The sequence below is a fragment of the Entelurus aequoreus genome, linkage group LG23 (genome assembly GCF_033978785.1).
Source record: "Entelurus aequoreus isolate RoL-2023_Sb linkage group LG23, RoL_Eaeq_v1.1, whole genome shotgun sequence".
NCBI classification, from domain to species: Eukaryota; Metazoa; Chordata; class Actinopteri; order Syngnathiformes; family Syngnathidae; genus Entelurus; species Entelurus aequoreus.
This window is the reverse complement of record NC_084753.1, coordinates 39,032,782-39,053,343: the sequence shown is the minus strand read 5'-3', so window position 1 is coordinate 39,053,343 and position 20,562 is coordinate 39,032,782. Positions and strand designations below refer to the sequence as shown.

At 40.5% G+C, this 20,562-nt stretch overlaps 1 protein-coding gene across 2 annotated transcripts in view; it reads left to right on the top strand.

Annotated features, from left to right (window-relative positions):
* Positions 1-183: 183 nt before the first annotated feature.
* The window catches only part of LOC133640601 (gastrula zinc finger protein XlCGF57.1-like), a 28,779-nt gene continuing 8,400 nt past the window's right edge, over positions 184-20,562 (top strand). The window contains exons 1-2 of one of the 2 annotated variants that reach the window (XM_062034111.1): positions 184-1,761; positions 1,847-1,914. In XM_062034111.1, the coding sequence (XP_061890095.1) occupies positions 1,748-1,761; positions 1,847-1,914 (82 nt within the window). In that variant the 5' untranslated portion in view covers positions 184-1,747. Of the gene's footprint in view, positions 1,762-1,846; positions 1,915-12,463; positions 12,911-20,562 lie in introns of those variants that run through there. The other variant, XM_062034110.1, reaches the window with a different exon arrangement.

Genomic DNA, 20,562 nt, shown 5'->3' with positions numbered 1-20,562 from the left:
TACATGTATGTATAAATGTGTATATACTGTATATATATGTATGTATATATATATATACATATATATATATATATATATATATATATATATATATATATATATATATACATATATATATATATATATATATATATATATATATATTTGTGTATATATAAATAAATAAATAAATACAAAAAAAAAAGATATATATACACACAAACGTTTGTACAACATTGTGTACTTTTATTTAAAAAGGAACACAACACTGACAGTAAAGGTGAGAATAAACAGGAGAAAATATGTCACAAATACTTTTTATGTGTATAGAGATATTCAGAAATCATTTTTAATTTTTAATGATGTTATAAATGAACTCATTTATATGATGTACATATTTGTTTTACATTTGTCCATACCTTTGCTTTTGAGTACACATAAATCCCTCTTAGTTCATATTTACTGGTTCACATCTGAAACATCTTCTGGACCACTTCTGGAAGCATATTATTATTTACTTTATACATCATTTGAACAGTTGTGTTTTATACAAGATCATATATTTTTAAAATGTGTGACTTTATGAATCATTTGTTGGGTCTCAATAATCCATTCTTTTAATTACCTTGATTACTCTCTTTTGTAATATGAATATTGTTTTAAATGCATGTCCCTTTATGCAATATGTAGATTAGAGAAAATGGCAACATTATATGTGGAAGGTTATGAAGGATAGTTTTGTTTTTAATAATCTACATTTCTAATTAAAAAACTACACGACAATTGTTTTTTTAAATTGTTCATGATTTGTTTTCCCCTTTCTTAGAATCTCTCAAACAATAACAATTTCGGAAACATGGGAAAGTTTGGAATGTTAGGGAAAAGTCAATAATGTACATCATCCCACAGAGCTTTACTGTACATCAATCCATTTTTTCTACCACTTGTCCCTTTCATTTTATATGTATAGCCTTTAATCACAAACTTGTCCGCCAAAGGGTGTTGCGTTTTGGAGAAACTCCTGTCAGAGTGCTGTTCAACACAGTAGAGGAACCCAAGGATGCGCAGGACGCTGAGTAAAATGCTTCTTTTACTGCCGAAATATACTCACAAAAACAATCCAAACAGGAGGTAACAAAAAGCGACGGTGCGAAAAAGAGAAGGCAAAATGTGCATTGTGGGTAAAAAAAGAAAAGCTACTTATATACAAAAATAAACTCAACTTGGTTTGGAGTTACAAGACGTGCACACTACAAAACAACACCAAGATGGATGGCACTGGGAATGGCCAAGGTAGCAAAATACTCGAAGCATAGAATCAACTGGCGTGGAGTGGAATCGCCGAGTGCCATCCAGCTGTCAAGGTGCTGCTTAAGTAGCACCAGGGTCAATTGGAAGCAGCTGTGCACGTCCCACAACTCCGCCCACAAGGGCAACACAGGAACTCTAGGAGGAAGGAGAAATGTAAGAACAACTGCACCAAAAGAGGAAAACTGACTGTTGGAGCCTAATTTCCTTATTTGTTTATATTGTTTTTATTTTGTTTTCTCTGACTGATTGCTGGCTTCAGTTCATGCTGAATTTCCCTTTCAGCAGATTGCTCCGCCCACTTCCAGTTGAGAACCAAGAAGTGTTGACTGTTGCTATGGTGCGGTTGCCATGGTAGCCTCCTTTAATTGGGTTCAGCTGGGAACACTCGGGGGCGATTGCATGGAGGACAAACAGTTTTCGACCGTGCCGTGTGTGGTCAGGTCTCGCTGCTGTGACAATGTGCCATTCAAGGTCAGCATACATAATGTTCTATAACCTACAGTTTATTTGATAGCTTGGAATAAACGGATTGTCATATCCAAACACATTTCTACAGAACTGGACATTCAATCGTTTGCACGCGTCAAACTGGTCAACACAGTCGTCCTCAGTATCAGCCCAAAGGTAAGGGCTGTACAATGATAATAAAATGCCTCATAGCCGATTATACAAATGTGATGAATTCATCTTGATACTGTCCTGCCACAGTGAATATGTTTCCTTTTTTAAGGGCAAAGTCCTCCCAGGGTCTTTTGTCCTAATGACTGACTGGATAAAGTGAGGAGACTATAATTTAGGAATACAATTTATTTTACAAATGGACTAGAATAAGTTACACATTTTTACAGGTAGCTAAATTCGACAGAACACCTGCATCATCTTCTCAACAACACCCACATTCTTACATACAACATATTTAAGAATGGTGGTAACAAAAAAATACAAAGTGTATTTGGATACAAACAATTATTGACTATGTTTACTCTATTAAACGACATATATGTGCACATGTATGCACTGATTAAAAATACAGAACTATAATATCCACGTTTAGACTTTCTCCTTCAAACACCATCTAGCTTTTTCCTCCTTCTTCTTCTTCTTTCTATTTTCAGCAGACTAGTAGAACATCTTAGGTGTATTGCTGCCCTCCACAGGCTATTAACAGAATGTCCTCCTTCTGTCCTATGGCCCACACTACAGACTTGGACACAAACAGGACCGGAAGTAAAAAGCAGCTTTAAAGGCCTACTGAAATGAAATGTTTTTATTTAAACGGGGATAGCAGATCCATTCTATGTGTCATACTTGATCATTTCGCAATATTGCCATATTTTTGCTGAAAGGATTTAGTAGAGAACAACGACGATAAAGTTCGCAACTTTTGGTCGCTTATAAAAAAAAGCCTTGCCTGTACCGGAAATAGCGTGACGTCACAAGCTAGAGTGCTGCTCACATTTCCCTATTTTTTACACCAGCAGCGAGAGAGATTCGGACCGAGAAAGCGACGATTACCCCATTAATTTGAGCGAGGATGAAAGATTCGTGGATGAGGAACGTGAGAGTGAAGGACAAGAGTGCAGTGCAGGACGTATCTTTTTTCGCTCTGACCGTAACTTAGGTACAAGCTCACTCATTGGATTCCACACTTTCTCCTTTTTCTATTGTGGATCACGGATTTGTATTTTATCTCCATGACAATACATCGGCGAAACACTTTAGCTACGGAGCTAACGTGATAGCATCGGGCTCAAATGCAGATATAAACAAAATAAATAAACCCCTGACTGGAAGGATAATCAACAATACTATTAAACCATGGACCTGTAACTACACGATTAATCCTTTCCAGCCTGGCGAAGCTTAACAATGCTGTTGCTAACGACGCCATTGAAGCTAACTCAGCAACGGGACCTCACAGAGCTATGATAAAAACATTAGCGCTCCACCTACGCCAGCCGGCCCTCATCTGCTCATCAACACCCGTGCTCACCTGCGTTCCAGCGATCGACGGAAGGACGAAGGACTTCACCCAATCATCCGTGCGGTTGGCGGCTAGCGTCGGCTAGCGTCGGCTAGCGCGTCTGCTATCCAAGTCAAAGTCCTCCTGGTTGTGTTGCTGCAGCCATCCGCTAATACACCGATCCCACCCACAACTTTCTTCTTTGCAGTCTTCATTGTTTATTAAACAAATTGCAAAAGATTCACCAACACAGATATCCAGAATACTGTGGAATTTTGAGATGAAAACAAAGCTTTTTTGTATTGGATTCAATGGGGTACCAATACTTCCGGTTCAACGATTGACGTCATGCGCATACGTCATCATATATAAACGCTTTCAACCGGAAGTTTAGCTGGAAATTTAAAATTGCACTTTATAAGTTAACCCGGCCGTATTGGCATGTGTTGCAATGTTAAGATTTCATCATTGATATATAAACTATCAGACTGCGTGGTCGGTAGTAGTGGGTTTCAGTAGGCCTTTAATTGTTTAGACAGCAATTTGTTTGTATACATTTAGATTGGGGTATCTTGTTTCTTTATGGGCAAAAACATTAATGTCTCTTGTTTTCATGTTAGCATTTCAGCTTGCGTGCTGGAACAAGTCATTCCGTGCAGTTATCAATCATGTTTTTTTTAAAAATAATTTTCCTTTAAAATGGTAATACTAACCGTTTTACCAAGGTTACCAATTATACCCTTTATTGTTACATCCCTAGTGCCAACTAACAATAAAGATGGCAACTTTGTTCAGAAATATTTATTCATACCGTAAATGTGCTGTTCATTACGCTGTTACATGAATACTAATAACTCTATTAAAGTTTTGTCCATTTTATAGCAATGACGGGAAAAGTGCTGATAAAAAACTAGTAATCAATGTGTATGTAAACAGAGGACAGTCAAAATAGCAGCAATAAAAACAAACAAAACAACACCAAATGTTTCTGTTTTTGATGATGATGTGTTAAGAAAGCAGCACATATGTATATAGACAAAATTAGCTGGCAGACTTTGACTAAAAGCTTTTTTTTTTGACTCAACATCGTCTCACTGTAGTTAGTTAGCTAGCTTCAGGAATACAAAACACATTAACGTCTTACAAACAACACGCGTTTTGCCTTTAACAATAAACACTAAAACTTTTACAAATCAAAACATATAAAGAAAAACATATTTTAAAACTCATAATAGTAGAACAATATTTATAATGTTTGTTCTGCTAAGGAAAGTATATTATATAGGTGTGTTGCTAATTTTTATACATGTGTTTATTTATTTTAAATAACACTTTGTTAAAATATTTCAAGGTATTAGTTATTTTTGAGCACATTTGACAATTCCGTGATAATTTATGATAACCGTGATATTTTGGTCACAATAACTGTGATGTGATTTTATTTTATTTTTTAAGATTTCTAATTCACATAAACTTGTTGCAATGACTCCATGTTTGTTTTGTGTTCTAACATTAGGGAAAGTCTGCATTGTTTATTATTGTTGTTTGGCACAGTTTATTCCCAACACGCTTAACGTTTTATTGAAGTACATCGCAGATTACCCCTTGGACATGTCGGAAAAGGAGTATGAAGAAGCAGAGCTAATTTACTGTTTTTGACCAACTTGCAAGATTTTGTGCCATTCCCTCCCCTTGCGACAGACCCATGATGATGAGCTGACATGGGCTACATTCCATATGTTAATGTGCATGGTGTGGTCCATCATCCAGTGTAGTAATCTGGCCCATAATATTTCGGGGTAGATGTAAAAAAAAAATGAGGGAGGCGTTCATGACAGGAAATAATTAAGAACCACTGCACTACAATAGGAAAATTCAATAAAACATAAAGGAATGCTGAATAAATGTAGAATGTATTTTAATTCATATGTTGAGAGAGTAAATGGAGTACGGGGGTTGGGGGGAATCCAACAGTTATGTTTATTGTGCAGAAAATCTTTTTTTCCAAGGAGTAGTGGATGCCCCAGCTGTATTATGTTCTCTGAGGAGGCTTACTGCGCCAACCCCTGATCTATACTCTTCTGCACTCCCCTGGAAGTTGAGACATTTTAGTCCTCGACTTCCTCTAAATTCTTAACTCACACTCAAGCAGTGAAGCAGTTTTGTTTAATGTTAGGTTCAAACACTGTTGACATCTATTAAACAGACAAGAGACAAAGAGTCAAACAGAGACAGAGTTAAATTTGGACTCAATTGAGGAGATGCCATGTCGACACTGTACCCTCGACAGCAGGAATGGGCAATTAATTTTTACCGGGGGCCGCATGAGCAACCCGAGCACTGCTGGAGGGCCACACTGACAATATTTCAATTACATTTTGCTTAAATTATTTTTGATATACCGTAAGATAAATAATAATAATAATAATATTTTAATTTAACCTAACTTATCTTTATACAAAAGCAGATGGCTTTTGATGGTTTTATTTTTAACACTTTCTTACACAAAACTTCCTGATGTATAATACAATGCAAAAATTTCAATTTCTGTCACTTTATCCTGCATCCTCTTTGTTGTGAACGTAGCACGCCTGTAAGGTGATTGGCGAAGAAGGAGGAAGCGTTGCTGTTGCGGAAATGAGGAGTGAGGATAGATGTGCGTGTGGAAAGAACGAGATAAGTTGAGCTGTGTTAGTATAGGTTGCTCAATAAAAGTTTAAAAAGAGCATCAGACTTGGTGTGCACTTCTTCTGGACGCTACAATTGATGTCAGAAGTGGGATAAAATGCCTCCCAGTTCGCCTTGCAATCAAACCTGGGAGTCTTCATTGAGGGTGGAATTCCCCCATGGCAAGCAGCGTGCGCTGCACCTGTAGACACTGCCTCTCTCCTTCCTTCCTTTCTCTCTCTCTTTCTCTCTCTCTGTCTCTCTCTCTTTCTTTGCGGCAAGCTCCTCACGTGGCACGTACCTCTCGATGACGTAGCAGGCTGAGCACACAGCGTAGTATGCGCAAAGTTTTACCTCTGCCACCAATTGTAGCGTCCAGAAGAAGTGCACACCAAGTCTGACGCTCTTTTTAAACTTTTATTGAGCAAGCTATACTAACACAGCTCAACTTATCTCGTTCCTTTCACACGCACGTCTATCCTCACTCCTCATTTACGCAACTCAAAAAGACAACATCAACTTCAGCAGGTTGTTACACTATATTATTTAAACACAGCAATTTGTGTACCACAAATTAAGCACACGGCTTTACCTTTACTTGGCAGTCCATGTCTTGTTGAACACAAGCCATTCGTCATCACCTTTTCTTTTTTTAGCGTCTCGGGGATAACCGGGCATCACTTGTCGCTGTGCGCCTTCACCCACAGGACATACACCCATAAATAACACTTTTCAAAATAAAAGCAGCACAGTTGTATTGCACGCACAACATAGATGTTTTTTTAAATTTATTTTGTAATTTGTGATTGCCGCTGCGCGCACGAGCATACGTCCACACGGAAGTAATACAAATAACGCTTTTCAAAACAAAAGCAGCACCGTTGTATTGCACACTCGAAATAGATACTTTTTAACATTTATTTTGTAATTTATGATTGGCCTCCCGCGGGCCGGACAGGGACGTACAAAGGGCCGGATGTGGCCCGCGGGCCGCAGAATGCCCAGGTCTGCTCTACAGTGTCACCCATGCTCTCTCGAAGGAGCGTTTCGTCTCCCCTTTTATTTTAGATATTCAATGTTTACGCACCAACAAATGTCACAGCAGGAATAGGTCACTGTCTTTGGTCACATTGAAGACAAAGAAGAGGAGGATGTCTCGGGCCTGGGCTCATCCTGGGTCCGGCTGTAGCAAGTTTTCGAGGACAATGAATAACACCTCCCGTCTCCTGACCACAGCTACTTCAAAAGGGCAGCGGGTCGTAAATAGCCTTGCCCTCGGTTACCAAATAGTTCAGAGAGAGTTCGTAAAACACTTCAAGGGAGTTCCTCTGGGCAGATCCTGTCATCTGTCCACTTTGAAGTCCTCAGGCCAGAACAACCTCCTTCTGTTGATTATCATTCATGAGAGAACACAGGAACACCATCTTGCTTCTCCCTTACACAGTGGAGTTTTACGAGCCTTACTCTTGGTAGGTTTTAAAAGACAGCCTTTTATCTTCATATCAGGAGTACAAAGTATGTTTGTGATAACTTACAAACAACTATTCCAACATTTACATTCAGGGTTTTCTCTTAAGAATGGGTTCCTCGTCTTCCACAGACCTCATGGGAGGAAAGAAGGCCCTGATTCAATGAGTTTGAATAGAGGCACGCTCGTTGCCACTAACACCTTGCTCTCCGTCGCTAACACTTAATGGTGGCATATTTTCCTCATGCTTAATTTCTCATTTAAAGCTGCTAAATATGTTTGGACTGTGGACCAACCTATATCAAGATGACTAATGGGCTAATGTGCTGCCCCATAGCTGCTCCACAGGCAACAGAGGTGCTCCTCCCCAGAAGCACACTGCTGTCATGGGACGAACAATGAACTTTCTGGTCTTATTTAGGGGGCCTTAAAGGCCTACTGAAATTATTTTTTAAAAATTAAACGGGGATAGCAGATCCATTCTATGTGTCATACTTGATCATTTCGCGATATTCCCATATTTTTGCTGAAATTATTTAGTAGAGAACAACGACGATAAAGATCACAATTTTTGGTATCTGATAAAAAAAAAGCCTTGCCTGTACCGGAAGTAGCGTGACGTAGTCAGTTGAAAGGCTCCTCACATTTTCCTATTGTTTTCAATGCATCTAGAGCGATTCGGACCGAGAAAGCGACGATTACCCCATTAATTTGAGCGAGGATGAAAGATTCGTGGCTGAGGAACGTTAGAGTGAAGGACTAGAATGCAGTGCAGGACGTATCTTTTTTCGCTCTGACCGTAACTTAGGTACAAGGGTTCATTGGATTCCACACTTTCTCCTTTTTCTATTGTGGATCACGGATTTGTATTTTAAACCACCTCGGATACTATATCCTCTTGAAAATGAGAGTCGAGAACGCGAAATGGACTTTCACAGTGGCTTTTATCTCCACGACAATACATCGACGAAACACTTTAGCTACGGAGCTAACGTGATAGCATCGTGATTAACTACATATAGAAACAAAATAAATAAATCCCTGACTGGAAGGATAGACAGAAGATCAACAATACTATTAAACCATGGACATGCAACTACACGGTTAATGCTTTCCAGCCTGGCGAAGGTTAACAATGCTGTTGCTAACGACGCCATTGAAGCTAACTTAGCAACCGGACCTCACAGAGCTATGCTAAAAACATTAGCTATCCACCTACGCCAGCCAGCCCTCATCTGCTCATCAACACCCGTGCTCACCTGCGTTCCAGCGATCGACGGTGCGACGAAGGACTTCACCCGATCACAGATGCGGTCGGCGAGACGGAGGAAGTTAAGGTGAGTTCGCCGGCTGGCGCGTCTGCTATCCATCTCTGTCCTCCTGGCTGTGTTGCTGTAGTCCGCAGCTAATACACCGATCCCACCTACAGCTTTCTTCTTTGCAGTCTTCATTGTTCATTAAACAAATTGCAAAAGATTCACCAACACGGATGTCCAGAATACTGTGGAATTTTGAAATGAAAACAGAGCTTTTTTGTATTGTATTCAATGGGGTACCAATACTTCTATCAACCATTTACGTCACACACATACGTCATCATATTTAGACGTTTTCAACCGGAAGTGTGGCGGGAAATTTAAAATTGCACTTTATAAGTTAACCCGGCCGTATTGGCATGTGTTGCAATGTTAAGATTTCATCATTGATATATAAACTATCAGACTGCGTGGTCGGTAGTAGTGGCTTTCAGTAGGCCTTTAAGAATATTTTAGGGGGGCTTGAGCCCCCCTAAAATAGGCCTAACAATGCCAATGTTGTGTGTGTGTGCGGGAATGTGGTTTGTGTGTGTGTGCGGGAAGGGGGACGGTACTAGTGGCGTGTCGATAGAGGAAGATGGCTCAGAAAAACTAAAGCAAAGTGGAAAGACAGCAAAGAGTTCAGAGAAGATCAGAGTTTTAAGATAATTTAAAACTGAAAAACACAGACATTGTGAAATGTTTGCACTTTTATTTTTTACTTTTACTTTTTTATAGAGGTTTATTTGAAATAGGGACAGATACAAAAACATAGACATCTGAAACAGTTATCCAATGTATGCATCATAGTGTTTGTAGCCAAAGCTAATTTACAACACTTGTCCCCAACAAAATATTCAAAATAAGAAAATTAAAAAAAAAGAATGAGTCGATAATAATGATAATAGTAATAATACAGACAAAGTGCAAACTAGATAAAAGCCAATAATAATAATAATAACACAGACAAAGTGCAGACTAGATAAAAACCAATTAGTAAAAATGAGTAAAAACTAAACATGGGAACACGATTGTTGCTCAACTAGCCATATTTTTGTTTGTTTTTTGAAAGTGACAAGTGCAGGTATACTTTTCAACGTGTCTGGTAAAGAGTTCCATAGTTGTGGTCCTTTTATTGAAAAGGCAGTCTGGGCAAAAGATGTTCTACGGAATGGAACACAAAAGTTGCCTTTTGACATTACTCGGGTGGTAGATCTGGTACCACTTTGCAGCACTGGGAAAGCCAGCTTGCATTTCATAATGTGATATTACCAGAAATCATTCTGCATATTTAAGAGCAGCAAACAAGCAGAAACAAGGTAATACCTTTTTAAAATGTGTGTATGTGTAATTGTTGAATACATTGTAACTCAATTCATCATACTTTGTCTTTTTGTTTGGTTTGGTTCTTTCTTCAACGTATCTATTGCCTGATTCATGTGCATCTGGTTCCACAGGGTTTTTTTTTAAAGCTTTTTTTCTTTTTAATGTAAGTAATATATAGTGAAGCTCCCCTGGGAAAAGTGCAATTTCAATATTATGTGCATATATAACAGGGGTCACCAACCTTTTTGAAACCAAGAGCTATTTCTTGGGTACTGATTAATGCGAAGGGCTACCAGTTTGATACACACTTAAATAAATTGCCAGAAATAGCCAATTTGCTCAATTTACCTTTAACTCTATGTTATTATTAATAATTAATGATATTTACACTTAATTGAACGGTTTAAAGGAGGAGAAAACACGAAAAAAATTACAATTAAATTTTGAAACATAGTTTATCTTCAATTTTGACTAAACCATGGACATGTAAATACACGGTTAATAATTCCCAGTTTGGCGAAGCTTAACAATGCTGTTGCTAACGACGCCATTGAAGCTAACTTAGCAACGGGACCTCACAGAGCTATGATAAAAACATTAGCGCTCCACCTACGCCAGCCCTCATCTGGTCATCAACACCCGTGCTCACCTGCGTTCCAGCGATCGACGGAAGGACGAAGGACATCACCCGATCATCCGTGCGGTCGTCGGCTAGCGCGTCTGCTATCCAAGTCAAAGTCCTCCTGGTTGTGTTGCTGCAGCCAGCCGCTAATACACCGATCCCACCTACAACTTTCTTCTTTGCAGTCTTCATTGTTCATTAAACAAATTGCAAAAGATTCACCAACACAGATGTCCAGAATACTGTGGAATTTTGGGATGAAAACAGAGCTTTTTTGTATTGGATTCAATGGAGTACCAATACTCACTATAGTGACGTCACTCGCATACGTCATCATACATAGACGTTTTCAACCGGAAGTTTAGTGGGAAATTTAAAATTGCACTTTATAAGTTAACCCGGCAGTATTGGCATGTGTTGCAATGTTAAGATTTCATCATTGATTTATAAACTATCAGACTGCGTGGTCGGTAGTAGTGGCTTTCAGTAGGCCTTTAAAGATTCATCTTCAAGTATTTTTTCTGACGTGTTTCTGCTGTATTGCTTTGTTTCTTCTGCCTGTCTCACTTTGCTAGATGCATCATATTCAGACTAATGTCTCGCCTTACTTAGAGTGTGTTTACTTTTGTTACTCCCTCCGAAGTCTTAATCAAGGTTTAAGTTGTCCGTTTTTCTCACACAGACATTTATTTCAGCCACGCCTTCTTCTCGTTAACAACAATGCCAAAATAATGCCAAAAGAATGCCGTCAGAACTAATAAATAAGAAAAACATAACTTACAAGTAGTCTGACACGACATAAAATAAAACACATTGATTTCACATACATTATCAGAAAGAATCATACCTCATTGGCCTCACAAACTCCGAGGGAATCAAGTTTATTTTCAGGCTCCATTAACCTCTTACATCGAATGCTTGCTGTCTCATGCTGCTTCCCTTATTCCGTCACATATTAATTGTCCCCCCAACAATGTGACCAAACCGGAACAAAAAATATGTCCCCCTCCAATTAACATGGGTTTTGTAACAAAAATAAAGTTAACATATACTTGCATGAATTAACCAAAGGAGATATATTTTTAATCACATTATATGTAAATATGACCTTATATTTATACATTGTATTTATTTACTCTAACCAACTATGAATTATATAACATATATACAATGTGCTTCTGTCAGCAGCTACACTTTTCCTAACTAAGAGTTTCCCGCTTGTCTCCAACCTTCCCCCATGCATTCCTGAGCTAAGACAAAAGGTGTGTGCCTCACCGACACTCTCCTGTAAACAGACGGCCTTTGTCTTTTGAGGCTTCCAATAAATACTCCAAAAAATGTATTCTCTGAACATTTCTTATTAAATAGATAATTACATTGTAAAACAACAGACACTTTACTTTTGCTTGTCCTTATGTCCCTGCAAGATGATGTTACGTTTTGGACGCATGGCTGCAATGGTTGTGATCTCTCGGATGCAGAATTTTACACCAGTAAAACCAGCAAACCAGCAAACCAGTAATTATAGTCTGCAAATTGTGTTGTTGTTGAATGATATTTATCTGATTTAAAGTCAAATACAGTTTGTCTGTCTATCTGTGTTGGCCCTGCGATGGGGTGGCGACTTGTCCAGGGTGTGCCCCGCCTTCCGCCCGAATGCAGCTGAGATAGGCTCCAGCACCTCCCGCGACCCCGAAAGGGACACGCGGTAGGTAAATGGATGGATGGATCATTTGCTGCCGTGTTTTTTTGTGTAGACACCATGCAAACATACATTTAGAATGAATCGTTCATGACTTGCCCATCACTACGACTCTTTGGCCCCGCCCCTAAGTGACGCATGCGTGGAGGATATGCGCTTTGCAGCAAAGTCCTCCTTTACTCCACACACGCTTCTAAGCCTCGGCACATCTCCTCACATCGCTACTAACTACACTTTATTCATCCTCCGTGTCAGGATAAACTCCACTCGTCTCACTCAACTTTGGAGATTATTAGGCCCGCTTAGCTTGCTAGTTGTTTTAGCGCGCTAGTTAGCTTAGCGTGCTAGTTAGCTTAACGTGCTTGTTAGCTGCTAACAAAGCGACGCGGATTTGATCAACACATCGCTTAGTTAAGATCAAGTGTGAGTGTAAAGTGTTGTGATTGTGTGAAAATGTGCGAAAGAACGATAACAGAGTACAAAGAGGAACTTTCTCGAACAAAAGAAGAGAACAAAAGACTACCTCAACTACTGGACGCTGTTTTCAAGAAACCTCAAGTTGTGTTACACAGAACAGGTTTGTTTACTTCTTACTCTCACATGTTTACTAACTTTATATTCCATCATTAACATGAACATGACGTGTTAGATTAATTTAGATTAATAGGTGTACTCAGACACATGATTGTTATTGTGTTATTAATGTGATTATCAGACAGCAGTCATTTCCATTAGATAATGTTAAAATATAGGTGATTTGGCACACTTATAATTAAAATAACAAAAATAATGTTGTTTTTCATCAGATATGTACTAGTATTGTATATGTGGATGGGGGCCCTGCTTTGGAAATAATGTGTACCCCTTTCAGAGATCACATTTAGTTCCACTTCAAACATTCACATGATCCACAATGAGATGAGATGGTATAACGTGAACAGTTCTGGAACTTTCTAATTCGGGGAGGAAAAAACGGGATCTCGTTGGAAGCGCGATGTATAACAAAATACATGTCCATTGGCAGACACCATTTTGTTATACCCGTTTGGGTATAACAAAATGGTGTCTGCCAATGTAGTTTACAATGTCACTACGTCAGTAGTTATCAAACTTTTATCACCAAGTACCACCTCAGAAAATACTTGGATTTCCAAGTACCACCATCATGAACAGCATTAAAATACAGTAGCATAGTAGGCCTTAGTTATTCATTAAAAACAAGGAAGACACGTTATGTAACAAGTATATTTAATATTTTTAGTTACTGTAACATTACACACAGTTTGAACAGTAACACTGTGTTTGCATGTAGGAAAATAACACACTGTACTTAAATAATGAAATTATATTTTGCGTACCACTAGGTGATGCCCGCGTACCACTAGTGGTACACGTACCACAGTTTTAGAATCCCTGCACGATCGGTTCAGGAAGACATGATCAATGCACGCGTGCGCAAAGACAACGTCACTTCCTTTTTACTTGTTTTACGTCAGTGATGTTCCTGCATGTTGTCACTACCATAGTTTTCTTTTTTGTCATCTTTATTTGAATAACACATAAAAGGTGACATGCTGATCATTTAAAAATTACGGAGCCCCTCAAGGGACATGGGTACACTTTTTTTTAGATATGTATCTGGTGCGCACCAGATAGATTCGGGTGCGCACCAGTTAGTTTCTAGGATCCAGCTTCCTCAGTTGACCTCTGACCTGGTCCACAGAGATGACTAATGTCTGCTAGAGGTGGTGGAGGAGGAGGAGGAGGGTGCAGCCATGGCTGGGGGGGAGGTGTGTTGAGGGGAGAAGAAGAGGGGGTGGCTGCGATGAGGAGTGGGGGGTGGGGAGGACACGAGCTGGTTGAACCGGTTGAAGAAGTTCTTCAACTCATTGGCCCTCTCTATTGTCCCCCCTACTGCTCTGGTCTTTGTCTTGTGGCCTGTGATGGTTTTCACACCTTCCCAGACCTCCCTCATGTTGTTCTGCTGCAGCTTCTTCCTGTAGCTGTCCTTAGCCTTCCTCACCTCCCGCTGTGCTGCTCTCATTGCCTCCCTGTCTCCACTCCTGAAGGCAGATTTCTTCTTGTTGAGGACAGCTTTAACCTCCTGTGTTACCCAGGGTTTGTTATTAGGGTAGCACCGAACAGTCTTAGCAGGGCAGGTCACGTCTACGCAGAAGTTGAGGTAATCCGTAAGACAGAGAGTCAGACCAGGTACTTGATTTTGATATATGTAATTCTCTTAAGCAGGGGTCTCAGACATGCGGCCCGCGGGCCAATTGCGGCCCGCGAGACGTTATTTTGCGGCCCCCACCTTAATATGAAAGTTTAATGTTAGTGCGGCCCGCGAGCATACTTGCCAACTCCCGAATTTCAGTGCCCCTCCCGAAAACCTCCCAGGGCAACCATTCTCCCGATTTTCACCCGGACAACATTATTAAGAGCGTGCCGTGATGTCACTGCCTTTAGCGTCCTCTACAACCTGTCGTCGCGTCCGCTTTTTCACCATACAAACAGCGTGCCGGCCCAGTCACATAATATATGTGGCTTCTGCAGACCCACGTAAGTGACTGCAAGACGTACTTGATCAACAGCAATACAGGTCACACTGAGGGTGACCGTATAAACAACTTTAACACTGTTAAAAATATGCGCCACACTGTGAACCCACACCAAAAAAGAATGACAAACACATTTCGGGAGAACATCCGCACCGTAGCACAACATAAACACAACAGAACAAATTCCCACAATCCCTTGTAGCCCTAACTCTTCCGGGCTACAATATAGATAGAATAGAATAGAAAGTACTTTATTGATCCCTGGGGGAAATTCAGCACCACAGTTTGCTCGCAATAGACAATGATAATAATAATAATTAATAATTAAAGCTGCAAGCAGCGATTGACGGGACCGACTTTGAGGGCACATAAAATCCAAACCAGAGCAGTAATTAAAACTCTTTCGTCAACTTTTAATCAGAAGGGTTCAATCTCTCTCCTGTGCTAGTTTGAAGACGACACGATAAACGTGCTCAGAGGAGCTAATGTTTGAAAAAAGGTGACCCGTTTTTACAAAACGTTTGTTTTGAAGGGGGAATTGCAAACTTCCTGTTGATTTTTGCTGGGGTTGTCAATATATGAAATGTAGGTCTAAGTGAGACCTACATAGAGGTTTTTGTTTCATGTTTCTAAGACATTCCTACTGGAAGTTAGAGGCAGTTTTGTCTGTGTTTTTTCCTACGGGGCGCTAGAGCGCAATTTTGAGTTTTGGGGTTTGGTTTTTTATTAGATGGCAATTTTCGCCAGTCCTGATGTGTGTGTCAAATATGGTGAGGTTTGAAGCATGTTAAGGGAGTCAAATTACAGCTCAAAGAGGCGGCCGGTATAATAATAGTAAAACCTTACAATTTCAATAGGGTCCTCTGTCCCAAAGGGACATTGCGGTCCCTAATAATAAATAATATAATATATATAATATATTATATATAATATATGAATAATATAAATATATTCTACATATATTCTACATTTAAGTGCAGTCAAGGTACATGTGCATTATACAGTCTGATGGCTGTCGGTATGAAGGACCAATATACACCCCCCCCGCTACCACCAAATCCCGCCTCAGTTACAATTGTGTGGATCTTCCAAACACAAAAGAGGTTTTATCACATCAACATGGGACTAACAGCTCTCCTTTAAATCTCATCAATAATAATATGGCGGCGCATGGCGATGCTGCGGCTATGCTAACGCTCTTGGGAGTGTAGAGCGATTTGGCAAAAAACACCCGTCATTTCTGTCAATTTCATGGCTGGCTCAAAGCGTGAACACTCTGTGATCACATACGACCGACAGACAATTCTGGATGTGGATGGATCGGGTCGTTATAGACTGAAAGATGCATGTACGGTGGACCTCCTCGCTAGCATGGGAATACTTCGTGGGCTACATCGAGCGGCCTTTGTAGCAGCGGAGTCAAGTGCTAGCGGTGACCGCCAATGGAGACGACATAAGCGGTGCGAGCGGAAGCAGAAGCGGGGATGCCGAGCTGGGCTAACAACAAAGAGAAAAGCTAACCAAAGAAGCGTGGAATCTCCGGGTAAGAAGCCATTTAAACTACAACTAGCCGGCGTCAGGCTGGATAATCCCTGCACACATAGCAATTCTCTTAGAATAAAACACAACTCACATAATGTTTTTTCTTTTGTGACCGTGTCAGAGGCAGACATACATTGTACTGAGGTAGCTAACTATGATGCGTTCAGTTTATCGCAACATCAAGCAAACAATCTGAATATCCCCGTCGTATCAATTCCTAGATATGGTCGAAACTATTTAAAGTGCACTACGCATAATAAACGCAACATTATTAATATTGCTACTTCGGATAATTTCAACAAACAATCCTCAAGACAGCCCACTACCTATAATATGGGCTTTTTAAACATAAGATCATTATCTTCCAAAACGTTGTTAGTTAATGAAGTCATTAGAGACAACAAACTTGACGTCGTTGGTCTCGCCGGGACCTGGCTCAAACCAGACGATTTTTTGCGCTAAATGAGGCATCTCCTACTAACTATACCAATACACATGTTGCCCGACCTCTTAAAAGGGGAGGGGGTGTCGCACTAATATACAATGAAAACTATAATCTTACACCTAACCTAAATAATAAATATAACTCGTTTGAGGTGCTCACTTTGAGGTTTGTCACACCGCTGCCTCTCCACCTGGCTGTTATCTACCGCCCCCCTGGGCCCTATTCGGACTTCATCAGTGAATTCTCAGAATTTGTTGCTGATCTAGTGACGCACGCCGACAATATAATCATAATGGGGGACTTTAATATCCATATGAATACCCCATCGGACCCTCCATGCGTGGCGCTCCAGACTATAATTGATAGCTGTGGTCTTACACAAATAATAAATGAACCCACGCATCGCAACGGTAATACGATAGATCTATTGCTTGTCAGGGGTGTCACCACCTCTAAAGTTACGATACTCCTGTACACTAAAGTAATGTCCGATCATTACCTTATAAAATTCGAAGTTCTGACTCATTGTCAACAAACTAATAATAATAATAATAATAACTACTATAGCAGCCGCAACATTAATGCTGCCACAACGACGACTCTTACTGACCTACTGCCTTCGGTAAAGGCACCATTCCCAAATTATGTGGGCTCTATTGATAACCTCACTAACAACTTTAATGACGCCCTGCGCGACACCATTGATAGTGTAGCACCGCTAAAGCTAAAAAGGGCCCCTAAAAGGCGTACCCCATGGTTTACAGAAGAAACTAAAGCCCAGAAATTATCATGTAGAAAGCTGGAACGCAAATGGCGTGCGACTAAACTTGAAGTTTTCCATCAAGCATGGTGTGACAGTTTAATTACTTATAAATGCATGCTTACCTCAGCTAAAGCTAAATATTACTCAAATCTCATCCACCTCAACAAAAAAGATCCTAAATTTCTGTTTAGTACAGTAGCATCGCTAACCCAACAAGGGACTCCTCCCAGTAGCTCCACCCACTCAGCAGATGACTTTATGAATTTCTTTAATAAGAAAATTGAAGTCATTAGAAAAGAGATTAAAGACAATGCATCTCAGCTACAACTGGGTTCTATTAACAGATACGACTGTATATACGACGGATACCGCCCTCCAAAATAGTTTCTCTCTCTTTGATGAAATAACATTGGAGGAATTGTCAAAATGTGTAAATGGGACAAAACAAACAACATGTTTACTTGACCCAATTCCTGGGAAACTTATCAAGGAGCTTTTTGTATTATTAGGTCCATCAGTGTTAAATATTATAAACTTATCACTTTCCTCTGGCACTGTTCCCCTAGCATTCAAAAAAGCGGTTATTCATCCTCTACTCAAAAGACCTAACCTCGATCCCGATCTCCTGGTAAACTACCGGCCGGTGTCCCACCTTCCGTTTATCTCGAAAATCCTTGAAAAAATTGTAGCACAGCAGCTAAATGAACACTTAGCGTCTAACAATCTCTGTGAACCTTTTCAATCCGGTTTCAGGGCAAATCACTCTACGGAGACAGCCCTCGCAAAAATGACTAATGATCTATTGCTAACGATGGATTCTGATGCTTCATCTATGTTGCTGCTTCTTGATCTTAGCGCCGCTTTCGATACTGTTGGTCATAATATTTTATTAGAGCATATCAAAACGCGTATTGGGATGACAGACTTAGCCTTGTCTTGGTTTAACTCTTATCTTACTGACAGGATGCAGTGTGTCTCCCATAACAATGTGACCTCGGACTATGTTAAGGTAACGTGCGGAGTTCCCCATGGTTCGGTTCTTGGCCCTGCACTCTTTAGTATTTACATGCTGCCGCTAGGTGACATCATACGCAAATACGGTGTTAGCTTTCACTGTTATGCTGATGACACCCAACTCTACATGCCCCTAAAGCTGACCAACACGCCGGATTGTAGTCAGCTGGAGGCGTGTCTTAATGAAATTAAACAATGGATGTCCGCTAACTTTTTGCAACTCAACGCTAAGAAAACGGAAATGCTGATTATCGGTCCTGCTCAACACCGACATCTATTTAATAATACCACCTTAACATTTGACAACCAAACAATTAAACAAGGCAACTCGGTAAATAATCTGGGTATTATCTTCGACCCAACTCTCTCGTTTGAGTCACACATTAAGAGTGTTACTAAAACAGCCTTCTTTCATCTCCGCAATATCGCTAAAATTCGTTCCATTTTGTCCACAAGCGATGCTGAGATCATTATCCATGCGTTCGTTACATCTCGTCTCGATTACTGTAACGTTTTGTTTTCGGGTCTCCCTATGTCTAGCATTAAAAGATTACAGATGGTACAAAATGCGGCTGCTAGACTTTTGACAAAAACAAGAAAGTTTGATCATATTACGCCTATACTGGCTCACCTGCACTGGCTTCCTGTGCACCTAAGATGCGACTTTAAGGTTTTACTACTTACGTATAAAATACTACACGGTCAAGCTCCTGCCTATCTTGCCGATTGTATTGTACCATATGTCCCGGCAAGAAATCTGCGTTCAAAGAACTCCGGCTTATTAGTGATTCCCAGAGCCCAAAAAAAGTCTGCGGGCTATAGGGCGTTTTCTATTCGGGCTCCAATACTATGGAATGCCCTCCCGGTAAAAGTTAGAGATGCTACCTCAGTAGAAGCATTTAAGTCTCATCTTAAAACTCATTTGTATACTCTAGCCTTTAAATAGACTCCCTTTTTAGACCAGTTGATCTGCCGTTTCTTTTCTTTTCTACTCTGCTCCCAACCCGGGGTGGACCGCTAGCCTGTCCATCAGATGGGGACATCTCTACGCTGCTGAACCGTCTCCACTCGGGATGGTTCCTGCTGGCCCCACTATGGACTGGACTTTCGCTGATGTGTTGGACTTTCACAATATTATGTCAGACCCACTCGACATCCATTGCTTTCGGTCTCCCCTAGAGGGGGGGGGGGGGGGGGGGGGGGGTTACCCACATATGCGGTCCTCTCCAAGGTTTCTCATAGTCATTCACATTGACGTCCCACTGGGGTGAGTTTTCCTTGCCCGTATGTGGGCTCTGTACCGAGGATGTCGTTGTGGCTTGTACAGCCTTTTGAGACACTTGTGATTTAGGGCTATATAAATAAACATTGATTGATTGATTGATTGATCAATACCACAGAAGAGGCAAACTGTCCTTTTCCGGGCTTACACCGAGTAATCCGCTGTGGACTTCACACTTCACTCATCCCATGGCCTAGGAGGCCGTAGGGGTGTCATGGTGGATGCTTGGGCAGTCAGGGATCTCCAGCACTCACAATCTTCTGCTGTTCATAGCAGGGTTTGGAAGCTGCAGCCAGTCCATTCTTTGATGTTGTCCATCCAGGCCTTTCTCTGCCTGCCGCGTCTCCGCTTCCCCTCTACTGTTCCCTGCAGGATGGTCTTTGACAGGGATGTGTGCCTTGTGACATGACCAAACCAGGTCAGCTTGTGACGTTTAACTGTTGAGAGTAGAGGTTCCTGTTCGCCAGCATGGGTGGTAACTAGCTGTCTAACATAATCATTTGTCCGGTGTGCACTATATGATATATGTAGCATTCTTCTGTAACACTTGCTTTCAAAGAAGTCTGTAGACAGACCAAGCCAAAAATGCAGGTTCAGCAAAGGAAATACATTTTTGGCAGGCATT